Source organism: Vidua chalybeata, chromosome 15, assembly GCF_026979565.1.
Source record: "Vidua chalybeata isolate OUT-0048 chromosome 15, bVidCha1 merged haplotype, whole genome shotgun sequence".
Classification (NCBI taxonomy): Eukaryota; Metazoa; Chordata; class Aves; order Passeriformes; family Viduidae; genus Vidua; species Vidua chalybeata.
The window spans coordinates 3162826-3180541 of NC_071544.1; the positions used below are offsets into that span (position 1 = coordinate 3162826).

The following is a 17716-nucleotide window of genomic DNA, read 5'->3' on the forward strand; positions in this document are numbered from 1 at the left end:
TGGCTGCTGCAGGCAGAGGCATCCTGAGCCAGGCAGAGCAGAGCCTGGGGTCAGGGATCATAGGGCGTGTGTGCTCCTGGGGAGTGGGGCATGCTCCAGGGCTCCTGGGCTAGCTGATCAGGGCACCAGAAAGGGGGGATCTGCTGGAAGGGAGAGGAGAGTCGTGGGGCTTTGTGAGATTAGTCACTGTGGGAAAGGAAGGGAAGGTGAGAAGTGTAAGTGCAGAAGGGGCGAGCTACCAAGTGAGAGAGGGAAAAGGCACAGGGAGACAAAAAGAGTCTTTGAGGGGTGAGGAAGGTTGGGCCAGCTGGGCTCAGGTCTGGGGCAGCCATCAGGCAGGCAGTGGATTGGTAGGAAGTCTGCCTGAGCCCTGTCCTCCGTGTCACCCCCATGCAGTGCTGGCTCCTGTGCAGCCAGAAGCAGCCCAGGTGCTGGAGCCCATCGGTAACTGGTTCCTTTCTCTCCATTTGCAGAAGCAGAGGAGCTCTACCAGAAGAGGGTTTTAACCATCACGGGAATCTGTGTTGCCTTGCTTGTGGTGGGCATCGTCTGTGTGGTAGCTTACTGTAAAACCAAGTGAGTATGGGGGTCTCACAGGCAAGAACTGGCTACAGGTTAGTGAGTGGCAGTGTTCATGTTCCACACATCCATGCTTTTCACCCAAATGCTAATTTTAGGAGATGATGTGCTGTGGTACACCCAGGAAGGTCTCATGCAGGAGGCCAGTGAAGCTGTCTACCAGACTGTGTCTGAATAGATGTTTTCCTGGCACCATTTGCTTGTCCCCTGGAACATCATTTTGCCCAGCCAGGTGATGCTGTGTTACAGGGAAAAGCTGGCCCCCAAGCCAGCAGCTCAGCTTCTGCCAGCAGAAGCACACTGAGCTGTTGTGCAGGAGCTGTGGGCTCAGCTCTGTACATTGCAGGGACTTCCAGAGCAGTCCTAATGGAACAGGAGACGTGGGAACCTCTTCTATGGTCAGCCTGGACAGCACTTTTCTCTCTACTCAGCCTGCACCTCAGTTCAGAGTGCCCCTGCAACTCAGTGGGTCTTGTGGAGCAGATGTCTCACTCTGGGCATGGGCAGGCTTTGCCACTTTGTCCTTCAGGCAGGACATGTCAAGTGCTTTGTCACCAAGGCTGGGTCAGGACTCGCTTCCCCTTTTCCTTCTCCCCACTTTTCTCCTCCACTGCCAGCTGGCTCTGCTGCATTGTGCTGGGCCTTGCCTTGGAAAGAGGACCCTGGACCCAGCTTCCCAAATTGTCCATGAGAAGAAAAGTTGACCTTTTGTTTGGAAAGTGTTGAATGCCTTGTTTCGTGTTGTTTGAAAATACCATTGGCACATTCACATGTTGAAGACTTGCCTTCTCTTTCATCTCTGGGGGCACAGAGCACCCAGAAGTGAGAGAAGTGTTCCTAATAGATTTTTTCTGTTCTAAAGGAAACAAAGAAAACAAATGCATAACCACTTGCGGCAGAACATGTGTCCTGCTCATCAAAACCGGAGCCTTGCGAACGGGCCAAGCCATCCACGTTTGGATCCTGAGGAAATCCAAATGGCTGATGTAAGACCTTTGCCTCCATCTCCCTGCATGCTCCTGAGGGGCTGTTTTCCACCAGGGGTTTGATGTGGATGTGTATCCTTACACACCCGTGTGCTTGTGTGTGAGGAGCAAAGCACAAACAAACTCGAGCAAAAAGAAAGATTTTGCATAGAAACATTTCCAAAACCAACATCTGAATGGAAATGTGATTTTGCTTTGAAGTACAGGATGAGATTCAGGCATTTGGGATAGGCTTGTTTTGATTAATCAAGTGTGACCCTGATTTCCACTAGGAGAGATGTTCCCAATGTTTCCTGTTTATTATGCTATCCTGTCAAGTCCCACTTTGTGGGGTGACAAATGGGATCAGCATGGCAGTGACCGGAGTCGCCGTGGTGAAACATGTCGTGGTGATGTGGTCAGCTGTCCATCAGCCCACCTGCCCATGCCAGGGCTTCTGTCCTGGTGGGATGCCACTGTCACACTAAGGAGAACAATCTAAGTCTCTCCAGGGCAGGATCCAGAGGGCAGTTCAGCCACTCTCGTGACTTCAGTCATACGAGATTCCCATCAACCCCCGTGGACTCAAGGGCCATCAATGGGCTTAAGTGCCTTGCTGGACCAAGGCTTTGAAAGGGGTCAGAAAAAGGGAAGGGGGAGGCAGACCCGAACAAGAAGTAGTTAGAAATTAGTCCAATAAATCAGCTGCAAGCTCTGTTGGGTCAGCCTTAGGATATTAACATTTAGCTGTGTTGGATCCCAGCCATGAAGGAAGGGGAAAGGGAATTCTGAGAACCACAGCCTCTGGCCCCATAGTACTGACTCTCTCAGAGAGCTTAGTGCCCCTGTGAGAAGCAGGGCTGGTTGTTAGATGAAGGAATATCTCAGGGTAAATATTTGGATCACATCTGGAGTTTCTGTAGGACTCACTTCTCTGACAGATTTCACGTTGTTCTCTTTTTGCTGGTACTCGGTTGGGTGTAACCAGCTGTGGGCAGAGATGTGTCTCTGCTCAGTAGCTACACATGGTACCACTGTCCTCTGGGGAATCTCTTGGCTCTCCAAACCCTTCTGCAATCCCTGTGCCACAGCCCTTTCCCAGTGTTCAAAGTGAAGGGGCAGAGAAAAACCTCCACCCTCCTTGTCCCTTCCTGTGGGTTGCAGAGCTTCTGGGTTCACTCAGTCCTCACCTGATTTCACCAGAAATAATCAGGCCAGCTAAATTTTTCTTTGGCAGCATTCACAGACTGGTGGCTGATCTGTGTGATTCTTCTTATTTTGCAGTATATTTCTAAGAATGTTTCTGCCACCGAGCACGTGATCCGAAGGGAAACAGAGACAACCTTTTCTGGAAGTCACTCCTGCTCCCCGTCCCATCACTGCTCCACAGCCACTCCAACGTCCAGCCAGAGGTGATGTATACCATTTTCTCTGGACCTTTGCCTGCTATTTGCTGTAGGATGCTGTGAGATTCTAAGATTTTCCTTTCACCTCCCTTTCTGTTTTCACTTGATATTTGGCTCTGTAGTGGCATACAAGCCATGTCTACACTGCAGGACTCTGCAAGCACAGCTGGTTAGTGAGAGGTGTGGAAAAGTGTGTTCCTTGGCCTGCAGGGAGGTGCCAGCAGGATCCTGTAGCACTGATATAGTTGGAAAACACGGGGAAATGAACCTGTGCTTCCATGCTTTGCACAGACCCAAACGGGAGGATGTGTGTAGGAAATGTTTTACAGGTTTTGCAGCCACACTGGACATCTGAAATACTTCCTTAAGCACACACAGGTTATGTGTTTCATATTTAGAATGTATTTGCCTTGTGGGAGACAAAGTACACAAAATATCACCAAATGTTTTCAACGCTTCCTCAGAGTCAAGGTCTTGGACACCGCAGGTTTTGATCAGAAAGAAAATGCTCTTGTGCAATTTATCAGCCTCCACCTCAGGTGTTGGCTTCTCTTTCACTGGAAGTCATTCTGAAGCTTTTTGGAAAACTTGGTCTAGCAGGAAGGTACTAATAATGCTTTGTGACATCAGGATGAGACATATCTTTTATTCTCATTTCAAAATAACCACTGGGGGAAGAGCACCACAGCTTGGAACCTGAATCTTCTCAAGGTTTCTGAGAACATTTAAATGGCAGATGGACCCTTCTACTTTTATGATGTCCAGAAAAGTCTTTCAAATGCTCTAAAGCAAGTCCTGTGCTGGTTTGAGTTTGGATGTTCTGGTTCCTCCTCTTAGACAGTTCTTGTGCTTCTTCCAGTAGGTGACAGGGGTTTTTCTTGGAGATAACTTGCCTTTGAGATGTGGCTGGCTCATATCCTTCATTAGCCTGATGGGGTTGTCTCCATTCATCCGGGAATGCAGGAATTCTTTCAGCTGAAGCTCACAGATGGCTCCAGGCAGATTTCCTTAGGTCCAGGCATTCCTCAGGGTTGAGCAAGTATTCTCAGTTACAATGGGCAAGATCAACTTCAGATGTTGAACTTGGATTTTCAGGTGAATTCCTCCCCAGATTCCTCTGGCTATACCTCCAGCAAGTAGAGAGGGAGCCAGGAATGACTTGATCAGCTGGGAATGATTCTTTTTTCCAGGGAAATCCACTCTTCCTGAGCTGGATGATATGTTCTCCAGGTTTTTTTGCATTCGTACTCTTCAGCCCAGCCCTAGCTAGGTGTGTGCAAGCTTGAGCCAGGTGCACAGAGGCTCCTGTGCCTGCAGAGCTGCACCTTGCTGGCCTTCCATGCTCACTTCAAAGGCCTGGGCCATCCCTGAGCACCTTCTGAAGACACAAAGGTGTGTCTGGAGGGCAGCATTAGCTCATGACAGCTGTAGGGAGGAACCTACCTTGGGTAGCCTCTGGTCCTGGCTACCTGCCACCTCATTTTCCTGAGTCAAGTGCAGTGAGCAGGTGCTTCTTGAAGTCATGCCAGAGGCAAACTACTGGCATAATCAGGCTCCATTTTACTCCATCAGCGCCTCTAATGAGGACGCTGTTTGAAGTTATAAATGAGCATGTGCCTGGAGCCATCAATAATTAACAAGTTCTTGGGAAATCTTAATGAGGGCTGCTCTCCTCTGCACACCCCCACCCAAAATCCTCCGCCCACACAGCTCCATCTGGTGTGGTTTGGGAGTTCAGAGGGGTTGCTCTCATGGATCATGTATTTCTGCAATGGTGGGGCTCAGCATGGTGGCCGTGGCACTGGTGGGACCCCAGTGTGCAGGTAGCCCTGTGCATCCCGCTGAGTCCTTGTGGGATGTTCTCTTTGCACCAAGACTGGGGCTGGTGGGGCTGCAGCTGCTCAGCACATCACGGTCTTTGTCTAGCACCTTGGAAGTGTTTTCCTGCCAAAATCTTTGGTAGACTTTGCTCTGCTAATTTTGAGTGGCTTCTCCTGGCTCCTCTCTGGTAGCAATTCCAAAGGGGCTGTCACTTGGCAGTGCAGGTGGCACATTTGAAGGAACTTGGCTGACTTGCCTTGGCATAGCCAATGTGTTATTCCACACCCAGAACACTTTGCAAGCGCAAAGCAGAATTGCCCTGGCCTCCCTCCAGAGGCTGTCCCATCCTGCTCCCAGGCATTTATTCCGTGGTGGGATAAATACCTGCTATTGCACTGGTTTACTTCATTTGTCCTCTAATGGCATCTCCAAGAAGAAGCAAAGAAAGGCAAAGCAAAGGTAGGGTTGGGAATCTTGGCTTCCCTGGCCAGATGCATCCTAATGAGAGAGAGAAGGGGGACAGCAGTGCAGAGGTGCAGAGCTGAGCGTGAGCAGTGCCTGTGCCTTTGGAGGAGAGCTGGGTGGGGGTTCCTTGCTCACTGTCCACATGGGCTTTGCTCCACAGACATGAAAGCCACACCTGGAGCTTGGAGCGAACAGAGAGCCTGACTTCAGATTCCCAGTCTGGGATAATGCTGTCCTCGGTGGGAACCAGTAAATGCAACAGCCCTGCGTGCGTGGAGGCACGTGCTCGCCGCGGGGCCACCTTCTGCATCGAGGACCAGCGGAGGCCCACGACGCAGTACCGCGACTCGGTGGATTCCCTGCGGGACTCGCCCCACAGCGAGAGGTCAGACCCCACTGCTTGGTGCCAGCACAGCACAGCAGAGGCAAGCCATGCCTCTGTGCCAAGCCCAAAAATGTTTGCCTTTGCCAGCCCTAGAGCGGCAGTGCCACGGTAGAATTGGGAAACTCCAGCCCTACCAGAGGAAGCCCAATTCCCCCAGGAGGCCACTCAGGTCAGGGCAGCAGCCAGCTCTGCACCCCAGTGGCAATGTAGGTTTGGAGCACAGGGATGACAGGTGTGGAATATGCCTGCCTGCGGTCAGCAACTGGTAGAGAAAAACCAGCTGGGAGAACACCCTGGGCAGCTTGGTGGGCTGCCAAGCAGGGTCTGGCCCTCAGGTGCTTGGGGAAAAGGTGTCTGTCCTCAGCACAGTCCTGGATGGCAGGTGAGAGGGTGCTGCACGTGAGCACAGCCCTGGGACAGGACTCGGTATGACCCAGCCTCCAAGGAGCACAACTGCAGAGCTGAGACACCAGCAGCAGCAGTAGCAGTTGTTCTTTTCCCAGTCTGGATCCTCACAGAGCAGAAGCACCTCTCCACCTTTGTTCGAGCCCTTTGCAGGTAGCCATGAGTGACTCTTGGTGGCCACGTGGCCCCTCTTGGGCAGTTACCCTTCAAGGCAGTGGAACTTGTCCGTGGGGCAGAGGAGAAAGGCAGCATCTCCTGCTCTCATTCCTGTCTCTGGTCCATTCAGGCAGACTGACCCAGCTCCTATGGAGATCTCATGCATCACAAAACACATGAGTAAAAAGGCCCTGGACGAGTGAGAGAGCCTGGGCAGGTGGAATTGGGCAGAGATACCACTGGGAAAATCAAGAGGAAATAAGATCTACTCCTTAGAAAGAGTTGGTGCTGAAGAAAGGGTTGTTTGGAGACGAGCTAGACCAGGCCTGAGTGACCACACTGATGTTCTCACTAGAGTAGATGAAAGTGGTAGATGGCTTTTTGAGACACAAGATTTTTGCTAAGTCAGAAAAAGCAATGCCCAGGGTTTCCCCATGTGTGGCCTGAGCAGGGAGAGGGAATTCCAGGGACCTTCCTCAGAGACAAGCCTGGCAGCTCCAGAGGGAACAGAAAGCAGCTGTCAGGCAGATGAGAGACAGTGAAGCCATGACTCAGCCTGCTGGGAGATGCTGCAGGGTTTGCAGCAATGCAGAGTGGGAATTGTGCACTGAGTCCCCTGGGAGAAGTAGTCTGGGGGAAGCTCAGCACGTGCTGCCCATTGAAGCCAGCAGCTCACCCTCCCTTGGCACAGCAGTGCGAGGTCCCTCCAGCTGATTCCCCAGGAGAACCTCCACGAGCAGGTTCACTGGAGGCCTCGTGGGTCCCTGGGCCAGGTGTTCAGCAAAGCGCGGGCTCAGCTGGTGGTTTTTGGGGTTGTTCGGTGTCCAAACAGAGGTGTTGCTTTTCCAGGTACGTGTCGGCCCTGACCACACCAGCACGCCTGTCGCCTGTTGACTTCCACTACTCGATGACCACGCAGGTGCCCACCTTCGAGATCACCTCCCCCAACTCGGCGCACGCCGTGTCCCTGCCGCCGGCGGCCCCCATCAGCTTCCGCGTGGAGGAGCAGCAGCCCCTCCTGCGGCGGTACCAGCTCCCCTTCCAGGACACGCAGAGGTACGACAGCTACTACCAAAGGAAGACCTACCTAAACGACAGCATGGGGAGCCTGCCCTCCAGCCCCTTCCGCATCACAGAGGACGACGAGTACGAGACGACGCAGGAGTACGTCACAGCGCTAGAGCAGCCAAAGAAAACAGCCAGCAGCAACAGGCGGTGGAAAAAATCCAAACTGAACGGGCACATCCCTCACAGAGCCAGAGCCGTCCGGGACTCCTTCTCCTTGAGCAGCGCCTCTTACAGCGAGTCTGACGAGGAGCTGGTGGCCGAGAGCACCCCGTTCCTAAGCACTCAGAACAATGAGGCGGCGCACACAGAGTCGCCGCCGCTGCACCGGCCGGGCGACAGCCGGACTCACTACTCGTGCCGCGGGCACAGCGCGCACGGCGACGGCGGCCGCGGCAGCCTGGCGCACGTGGCGCCCAAAGCGGACCCCGACCCTCTCTAGGCGCCTCCCGCGCTCCTGCATGGGTGACCCGCGTGGAGGAGGCCGAGAGGAGGGAGGCTGAGGCGAGACAAAACCACACAAACCGCAAAACAAAACAAAACAAAAATAAATATTTTTATTTTATATAAAAGAGGGAAAAACAAAAAATATAACAAATAAAAATGTTTTATTTTCATTTTAGCAAAGTTGTCTTATAATAGCTAACGACAATGACTTTTTTATAGGGAATCTCTATTTATATGTAATGTCTTGATTTACAGCTTCCGAGAAAAAAAAAGTAAAAAAAAAAAAAAAAAAAGAAGAAGAAAAGAAAACAAACAATAAAGTTAAAAAAAAAGTGGGCCAATTTTTGACTACTTAAAAATAGAAAACAAAACTATCGTGGTGCCTTTTGCTGTATGCTAGTGCTGGGATTCATGCCGAGGATTCTGTTTCAGTAGCATTTTTAAGGTCATAGATTTTTGTTTGGGAGACAACCTGTCACAAGGGCGCTCTTCTGTTGGAAGAAAACAGCCTTGCCACTTTGCCCCGTACCCTGCTATTAATGATCTTATACTTTAAAGTATTGTTTAAACACACATTAAGGACATGAGTGGGAGCATTTCCATTATCATGTCTAACGAGGATCTGTCTTGCCCTGTAAACTACTTGTATTTTCGCTTAAATCAGGAGAAAAAGAAACCCAACAGCACTGTGCTGAAATGCAGAAATAACGTTTCTTTTGCCACACAGGTAGGAGAAGAAAACAAAATCGCGCAGCAGCAGCAGCCCTTAAAACATAGCTCTCAACCTTTGGCCATCTCACCGGTGGGTCTGGAGTGGGGTTGGCACAGGTTTGTAGTGAAGCCAGGCAGACACCCCTGTGACCATGGTGGATCACACATCTCACATACCATTGAATCCGGGTTGCTGAGCCAGCCCCGTTCAGCCGTGGTGCCCGTGGCCTCGTGGCCACCCCAGCGCCGTGCTGGCCGCGGCGTCCCCTCGGCTGAGCGGTGCAGCCGCCGTGCGGCGTTGGCCGCGGCCGGAGCTGTGGTGTCCTGCGTGACACCCTTGGCCGGGGTGCTGGTGGACACCCACAGGGTGGTCCTGTGGCGCAGACGGCCGCGTGTCACCCCGGACACGGAGCCAGGCGGTCGCCGGCCATGCTGCCCCAGGGGTCAGTAGGACCGCGAGCGCTTTGGGCTCCGCTTGTCGCCGCTGCCTTGGCCGGGCAGGGCCCTGCGTGGGGCGGCCCAGCGAGCGGATTCTCCCGTACAGCCGTGCCACGTGTTGTAAAGACAGTTGTTACCGTCACGTCCTGCCATCGATGACGGACGTCGCGTCCCCAAACTCGGAGCAGCTCTGGCCATCGGCTCTGTGGCGCAAAGAGACAGTCCTGCGTGTCCGGGCGGCAGAGCATCCCCCGTGGAAGTGCCCCCCTCTCCTCAGTTCTCTGCAGCAAACCTGTTTACATTGTAGCCTGACTTTTTTCTTTTTATATTTTTACTTCTGCATGTCCTTTGCATTTCAGATACTGTAGATTGGATGCATGGTGAAGCTGTGACTGAGAAGATAATACAACAATTGACAGTGTATTATTTCATTTAACTTTTAGCAATAAAGTAACTAAACCCTCTATTCCTCACCTATGATGGGGTCAGATAGAAAACTCTGCTAATTTGTCATAAGATGATTGTCAAAGTTTGCTCTGGATTGTCTGAATGTCAGAACTCTTGACTGTTTAACACTTGAACATTTTTTATATTATAAATAAAATAAGAAATAACAAGCTGTGGGCTGCATTAATCTCAGGCCCTTTGGGGGGGGCAAATGGAGAGCTGTGACAGGCACCATACACAGAATCACAGACTGGTTGAGACTTCTTCCACATTTCCTGCACCACCAGCTCACCCAGAGTCAGCTGCCCCGGCCTGTGTCCAGTCAGGGTTTGAGTAACTTCAGGGATGGCAGTACCACAACTTCTTTGGGTAACCTCTGCCAGTGTTTTGTCCCTCTCAAAGCAAAAGTTTGTCTTCTTGTATTCAAACTGGAGTTCCTTATCTCAAAGTTTGCATACAGATTTATACTGTGTAGGCCTTCTATCAAACCCTGAAAACTCTCTACAAATCCATTTCCCACACAAACTGGATTTACTAGTTTTTCATTTGGGCCCTTTGCCTCATTTACTATTTTAGGCCCATTGCCTTGTGTCCTGGACACTGCTGAGAAGAGCCCAGCTCCCTCTTTTTCACTGCCATCCATTGGGTTTTTATACACATGGATAAGGCCCCCCTGAGCCTTTTCCTCTGCAGGCTGGACAGCTCCAGCTCCCTCATCCTTTCCTCATATGAGAGACGCTCTGGTTCAGTAAAGATCTTTATGCCCATAAACACCCATAGGTGGGTGTTTTTCTACCTGGCATGGACATTTGACCTTCCCTGCAGGGCTCAGGAGTGGAGGCTCACTGAGGTGAGTGAATGTTACCCACACATCTCCCAGGGGTGCCATTCCTCCTCCAACTGCAGATCAGGAGATCCCCCTTCACTTGAACCATGGAAGTTTCCAGATGTGCCAAGAGAGGTCAGGATGCTTGGCATGTGCTGTGACCTGGCATCTATTTAGTGACTTCAGTAGAGTGGAGATGTGTTGGGCCCAACCCTGCCAGTACCATGCTGCCATGCAGCACCGACCCACCCACAAAGCAGGTCCCTTGTTCAGCTCCTCCACGGGAAATCCGTGTGTCTCTGGCTATCCCCATGCAGGGACTCTGACAACGTGGTGTGGTCACAGGAGCACAGCTCCTGCGGTGGCACTCCTGGCTCCACCCAGATCAGAACTCACTCCCCTGTTCCTGCTCAGCGACATGAACAGGTGTCCAAAAGCCCCAGCTGAACTCACCTAACAGAAGAGGGATCTGCTATAGTGAGTCGACCCTTTGAAATGGATAGGTTGGAACTAAGTGATCTGGTTGGAACTAGATGATTTTTAGTGTCCCTTCCAGCCCAAATCATTCTATGATTCTATGAATGCCCAGAGCTGTGAGAGAACTCCCCAGCCCTCACAGTGCTGCCCATGCTGGAGGCCAGGTTAAGCAAACCCACAGCCCGGGCTTCTCCTGCTCCAGCTCCCCTCGGATGTCCATTGTCCTGGAGCTGACCCAGCTGTGTCAGAGGCCACCCCTAACATTCATTGCATGTTCTGTGGGGCCTCCAGACAGACCAGAGGGCTCAGCATTCCTCCCTGAATAAAGACATCTCAACACTGGTTTCCCAGAAGGTTAAAGGCTGAAGGACTGTGGCTCCTGCCACAAGGCCCATGTCACCCAACAGCAATGTGCAAAGGAGGTGTCGGGTGACTAGACCTGGGATAAAGGTGGTAGGGTCAAGTCCTGGTTTGGGTGACATTTGCCTTTGGACACATCGTGCCCCACTGCCAGCCCCAGGCCTCGCTGGGTGAAGGCAGCAGTGCAGCTCTCCACTCTCCCATTACTCTTGGGACATGCCCCAGCTCCCCATTGCCTTTGATCCATCTCAGCTCCTCCAGTGGCTCCCAGAGCAAGGTGAGATGGACAGGAATGGGCAGAGAACACCAACGCCTTGGAAGAGACACATGTAGACGATCACCAAGGCTGATCCCTGGGGAAACCAGACACATGGAAGAGAGAGATCAGGTGCCTTTGGCTTCAAAAAGCAGCCCCATCTCCCTGGCTCTCCTCAGGATCTGTGAGCTCCACTCGTGGAGAAGTCCCCCCCAAAGCTGGCACAGCACCATCTGCATTACAAGAAGGTACAGCTCCCGGGTCTCCCTGGCATGCAGAACAGCCCTGTGTCTACATCTCAGGGTGTGCTCAATGCAGCTGATCCCCACCAGGAATCTCTCTGGGTCCCTTGGAGAGGAGGGGTGGGTTTGCCCTGCACAGGGGGATATTTCCCTGCTCCATGGTTTGCAGGGATCCCTGGTGTTCTGCATCTGCTGAGACCCCACTAGCTCTGAGCCATGGCAGCCTCAGGATTCTTTGCGGTGATTTTTTTGTTAAACGTGCCCCTTGATTCCCATAATTGTGTTCTATATTTAGAGGCAGTTACGCTACTGCAATTTTCTCTCCAATTGCCTCTGAAGGAAGCCTGTATCTCTCTCTTTTTTCCCTGCCTGGTTTATTTTTAGACTCCTCATTTCCAGCCGTGCGTGCTCCTAGGGTTTTGCCGTAAATATTTTACAGCAATTTTCACAGGTGGGGGAGCCACCAGAGCCTCCTGACAGCTCTACTCTGCATGTATGGTGCCTTTAGTGCCCTTCTCAGAGGGAAAGGAATCGCTCTGCTGACACAGATGGGTGGCACAAGCAGGAGAGGAGTGTTGGATCCTGGCTTTGGGGTCACAAAGTCTCCCCCACCAAGAAGTCCCTCTAAAATGAATGTGGTTGTGTCCAGGACAAGTGGCCTGGCCGGGAGGTCAGGCTGAACCACCACTACCAAGTGAGGTTGTGTGAGACCCAAAGCAGTCGTGGTGCCTGCTGGAGGGGCTGGCACAAGCTGGGGATGTGCAGAAAGTGCATCTGAGTAACTTCAGGGGGAGAAAAGGATGTGGCTGCCTAATTCCTCTGCGATGCTGCTCTTCTCTCTTAGTGGTGGGTGCCTGAGTCCTTGACCTCCATGGAGGGAGAAAAGGGATGATAAAACCTATTTTCTTCCAAGTCACAAGCTGAGGCTGTGGATTGGTCAAACAAGGCATTTTTGGCTCTGCTCTCATGTAGGTGAGATGCTCTCAACACATTTTCACGTGTCTGTGTACCTGGATCAGGACTTGTGCATGAGGCAAACTGCAGGTACTCAGCAAGAGCTAGTTTAATATTCTGAGCTGTCTCGCCAAGTGTTGTCTGACATGAGCTGCCACCCCTTCCCACATCCATTGGGTGTTCAGTCTCATGGCTCTGAGTCTCTTTTCTGCTGCCCAGAGGAGATTTTGCAGATCTTTCTTTTCTCTGCAAGTTACTCCCAGCTGAGGATGGCAGTCTGGCACCTTCAACCAGGGGGCTGAGCTGTTCTTGGTGGCAGCTCAAACACACTGGAGATGTCACTGCCCGCTGGAAGGGATGTTCAAAAAGGGAAGACAGAAATACAAAATATTACCTCGGATTTTGGAGACGAGGAGTTGGGCCCAGCTTTCCCCTGGACTTCCACTGTGAGAGTCTCAGCATCAGACACTTCATGTGTAGGAACATCTTGGAGGTCTTCGGTGCAAGGAATGTCTGTACAATACCTGACACAAAAGCAATGATGCCTCGGAGGAACAGCCACAGACTCCTCTGGGAACTGTTGTGAGAACATCTCCAGTCACAATGCACCTTTCTGCTCCCATGAATCTCTAGGCTGTATGTGGACAGACACACCTGGGATGCACCAGGTGGAGGGAAGAGTTACTTGAATGTGCTCCCAAAGCAGCCCATCTATCCACAGCTGCTCCAGGGCCATGCAAGAGGATGGGTGGGCTGGTACCCACATGTGGGAAGGAATTGATGTTTTCTGGTGCTGTCTGTCCATAGGATCCTGGCTTTTCTGCATCAGGTGCTGGTGCATATCTGAATCATCCTGGCCTTCTGGTGCTGTGAAATCTGGGATCAATCCAGCACATGGTGGAACGATGCTTCAGACCAATTCTCTTTACCAACAGATTCGGTTTTATTGTTATTCTTTTTTTACATGATTCTTAGTGCATCATTTCAAATAAACTATCAAACTGTACAAAGAAACAGAGATAAAAGAAGAGGCGATAAAGTTGAGAAGAGGTTTTTAGTGTCATGAACTGTCATGGAAAACAGTAGTCCATAGGCTCTCAAACATTGAAGGTCCAAATAAATCTTGTTTGTTTAAAAAATGCTGCAAAATATAAACAATAAATGACTGTAATTAGCAGCTACAAGATCCTTCAAAACTGGAACTTGATTACTGTGAACTCACCTAGGGGAAAGAAAAGCAATCTGAGATAAAGATCAAACGAAACAGTGAAATAAATAAAGTGTGGGAGGACAGTTGTGGCATTGAAATGCAGAGGAATCACTTCAGCACAACAGTAAATCATTGGACCACAGACAGCAGAAAGGAACAGAAACACAATTCCCACTTAAAAGAGTACAGCATGTGCATCGCAGGATGGAGGAGTACAGCAGGGACGGGCAGTGGGATCACTCCTGCACACAAAGGTTCCGCCGGAGCTTGCGCACGGCTCCAGTTGTGCCTCGAACCCAGAGTGGTGGATCCCGTGGCTGCCAAACCAGCAGCCACTTGGGCAGTTTGTCTGAGTAAGCAGGAATGGGAGAGCGATGTTTCACAGCAAAGCCAGGTGGGATTTCCATTCGAGTAAAAAAAGGAGAAAAAGAAACAAAAAAGATAGATACACAGCTTTTCCATTTTTTTAGAACGTCCTGGTGGGCTGGTCAGACCCTCCATGTCCCTAGTGTCTTCCCCAGGCAGCTTGCCTTCACTTGCACACTGAGGTTAAAAACCCAGGTTAGAGTTTCCTTATATATATATATTTATTTATATATATTCATATGTATATATATATATATATAAAAAGGATAAGGTGACAGAGGGCCCTTCAGGCTTCTCCTGCCATGGGCAGGTGATGTTCCCACGTTGCCGTGCTGAAGACGCCTCTCGCCCGCTCGGTGACCAGCTCACGACACCTGTCCTGTCACGTCGTGCTCCTCCTGGGGCAGGGACGGGCCCCTGCCACCCTGTGCCCTTCTCTGGGAGCGCTGGTGGTGCCACAGACGTCGTTTTGGCTCAGTTTCCTGCACTGCCAGGGACTGTGACCATGAACCGCTGGGGACTCCAGGGAGGGAAGGAGGGAGCCAGGGCTGGTGGAGGAAAGAGCGACCCAGCCCTTGAAGAACCAGCATATCCCTTTGTTGTGCAGGCTGCAGCAGGAGGGAAAGAAAAGCCACTGGTGCAGTTGGGAATGAAGAAGAGATGATGCTGAAATGCCAGAGCATTGTCAGAGAGTGTCAACTAAAGCTTCTTTGATTTCTTTCACTAGAGCAATCCCCATGTCATACATGTCTACAGTTTGCTCATATAATTTCCTAAGTAAAATTGTGCTCATCAATCTAAGTCCAGGAGCGCAGAGCATCGCCGGTTCATCCCCCCGTGCACATGTTCCTTGTTAAGTGTTCTGCTCTAAAATGTCCTTTTCTGCCTTACAGCTGATGGACATGTGCCCTTGGCTCAGGGAAGGGCTGGAATGCGTCTTCCGCAAAGCGATGTCCTCGGCTTCCACCTTGAAGAAACTGGTCTCGATCCTCTCCAGGTCATCCGTCCCCACTTTGATCTTCATGCACAGCAGGTTGATGTACGTTTCATAGCGGCTCTTCTGCAGGGAAAGAGGGAACAGAGAGCCTGGGAACAGGGACAGGCCATGGTGTGTGCGGCACGCAGAAACAATTCCATCAGCTACTGCAGGAAAACCCATCCTACACCATCAGCATCCCACTAATCACACCCCACAGATTTAACCCCAGCACAATGCCTGGTCTGTGCACAGACTGATTGTTCAAAGGTCTGAGGAGAAAGGTGGGTGTGGGTCTGTGTAGGACTCTCCAGTTGCTTTTACAGATCTTGGCTGCCACTGTGATTGTATAAGGAGGATACTGGGGGCAAAATGAGATTAACAGACCTGCTGCTTCCTGATTTAGGAGCTCGCTTTGATTGGTTAAAATACTTCTGCTTGTCATTGTTTCCATCCAGTGGTTCAGTTACTGCTGCTGAGCTGTGCCCCCAATGCTCCTCACAGAGCACAGGATAAAGGAAGGCATCCTCTCTGTTCCAATGCTAGATGGGATCTTTTGAGGACCCATCCTTTCTCTTAACATCTCAGAGGCAGCCTGTGCTGGCTTCTTTGTCAGCACAAAGAAACAAGCATTTCTGGAGCACATCACATAAGACAGATGAGATGAATTATGCCCTGGAAGTGCCAGCTTCTCCTTGAAGACTGAAAAGGCAGTCCAGAGAAAAGCTCAGGTAGAGACTTCTCTGCAGGCATCCAAAACCAGATGCAGGAAAAAGAGAGGCAGCAGCAACTATTTGGAAAGTTGGTGCAAAGACAAGGGAACCAGCAGCTGGGAGCTGTGGCTTTGGAGAATCAAGCTGAGTATTCCACAAAAGGATGGTGCAGCCCTGGCATGAGGGAGGTGGAATATTTCCATCCTTAGTGATTTTTGGGGCTCAGCCACTAAATGGCACACTCAGTCTGGGCTAAGACTAGGAATAATCCAAATTCCTACTGGAAGCAAGGCTAGAGGCCTCCAGCAGTCCCTTCCACTGAAACTTATATGGCAAGAACCACACCTTCTGCTCAACTCTCACTGGAACAAAATGCCCCATTTCTCCCACAATTAAATGCTTCTTAGACTTTAGAGGGAGTTAAAACTTATGTACATGCATCTTCAAAGGGTCTGTAATCAGCTGTAACACTGGGTTTGGCTTTATTTACAAAAATGGTTGCAGCAAAACAGGATTAATTCTCCCAGGGATTCCCTTTGCTTTTTATTGATGTTGCTGAAAAAGACTGAGTCACACTGAGAACTGAACCACTCTCGTACTTGGGACCTGAGGAAATGTCAAAATTTGGCACAGTAAAGGAAGACTTTCTTTCTCTTGTCAGTTTTCCCCTCCTCTGGCTAGAAATCACCGAGGGAAAGAAATGGTTATTTCTTTTTTCAGCTTCAGTGCAAAACAGTGAGGCTTGTTGCTGCCCCAAGACACCCATCCAGCTTGGGAACCCTTGTCCTTCTCTCTCCTTTCACGCTCTCCCAGACCCACAGCACCCACTCTGGAGTTCTGTTCTCAATCAACCAAGGTACCATTTGTCACAGAAAAGATGAAAGCTCCTTTACCTCAAATATTAGGTAATGTTCTTTGAGTCTGTATTCCTCAGCCTCTTTTGACTTGAGGCTCTTCTCTACAGGATGTAATTTATGCTCTGCTAATTCGTCTGCAATCTGCTTCATTTTATTTTCATGAGACCTCAGCTGTTCCTCCTGCCGAGAGAAGCGTGTCAGGTATTAAAACGTGGGAGTGCAGCACCCAAGTGCTCCGCCTGCCTGTGGCTGGGGGAACTCTCTCTGCAGGGGCGTGAGCTCAGCTGCTGTGCTGGAGCCAAAGGTGTGCTGTGCACTTGCAAATTCATCTGATAAGGAGCAGCTCAAACACAGGTATTGGAGTAAGAGCAAAACTCAGGTATCTCAAGTGCCAAGAGTGGATTTCTTTGGCTTTGAGGCATCTTTGGCATCATAAGCACAAAATGCTCCTGTAACATGCATCCTGTGACAGCCAGGCAGAAGCAGTGCTGTCCCAAGAGTTGCTCATCCTGCTCTTTTCAGAGATAGAAGTACCCTCCCTCCCCATCTGGGCTCAGACAAAGGTGACCATCTGGCCACATCTGTCTCAGCAGACAGCAGCTGTGTCTCTGCCGACATTTCAGGCTGTCCCCCCTTTGCTGGGGGGCAGTGGCAGCGTGTCCCTACTTTTTTGGAAGTGTTAAGGCATATTGGGCCTTCCCTGGAAAGGAAAACAAAAGCTGCTCTTTGGCTGGCAGCTGCTCTTGGTTAGCTGAGCCTGGTGCACCCTGCCCCCTTGTTTCCAAAACCTTCCCTGCTGACTGGAACTCAGACATCCCTTTTGTCTGTGGGTTTTGAGCTCTAGAAACAAGAAGGTGCCATGATATAAACCAAACCTGCTGGGCTCTGCAGCATCAACTCGAGCTATTCTGCTGGTTCCACTCCAGCAACTGAAAGGTGCTGGGATGTGACGGGCAAAAAAAACAATAAACAAGCCAGAACCAACAGGCAGGTGTGTGCATAGGGTTGTTTATAGCCATTGCAAAAGGAGCACTAGCCAGGATTTTCCACACCTGTCCGAGCTGCCCACTCCACTCCCCTGTTCCTGCACTGAGCACCTGAGCGTGTCCATCAGGCAGGAACAGGGGGACCTGCAGATGGGCTCACCCTCAGCTGAAGGGCTTGCTGAGCACTGGGCACCCCTCACCAC

At 50.9% G+C, this 17716-nt stretch overlaps 2 protein-coding genes across 6 annotated transcripts in view; one reads left to right on the forward strand and one right to left on the reverse strand.

Moving 5' to 3' along the window:
- The window catches only part of NRG2 (neuregulin 2), a 154888-nt gene extending 145428 nt beyond the window's left edge, over window positions 1–9460 (forward strand). For both annotated transcript variants that reach the window (XM_053956405.1, XM_053956406.1), the window contains 5 exons: window positions 474–576; window positions 1442–1565; window positions 2829–2956; window positions 5397–5621; window positions 7032–9460. In XM_053956405.1, the coding sequence (XP_053812380.1) occupies window positions 474–576; window positions 1442–1565; window positions 2829–2956; window positions 5397–5621; window positions 7032–7689 (1238 nt within the window). In that variant the 3' untranslated portion in view covers window positions 7690–9460. The remainder of the gene's footprint in view (window positions 1–473; window positions 577–1441; window positions 1566–2828; window positions 2957–5396; window positions 5622–7031) is intronic.
- A 3841-nt stretch (window positions 9461–13301) lies between these two features.
- The window catches only part of PSD2 (pleckstrin and Sec7 domain containing 2), a 73250-nt gene continuing 68835 nt past the window's right edge, over window positions 13302–17716 (reverse strand). For all 4 annotated transcript variants that reach the window (XM_053956807.1, XM_053956809.1, XM_053956808.1 and 1 more), the window contains 2 exons: window positions 16564–16707; window positions 13302–15041 (listed from right to left, as the gene is read on the reverse strand). In XM_053956807.1, coding sequence (XP_053812782.1) covers window positions 14835–15041; window positions 16564–16707 — 351 coding nt within the window. In that variant the 3' untranslated portion in view covers window positions 13302–14834. The remainder of the gene's footprint in view (window positions 15042–16563; window positions 16708–17716) is intronic.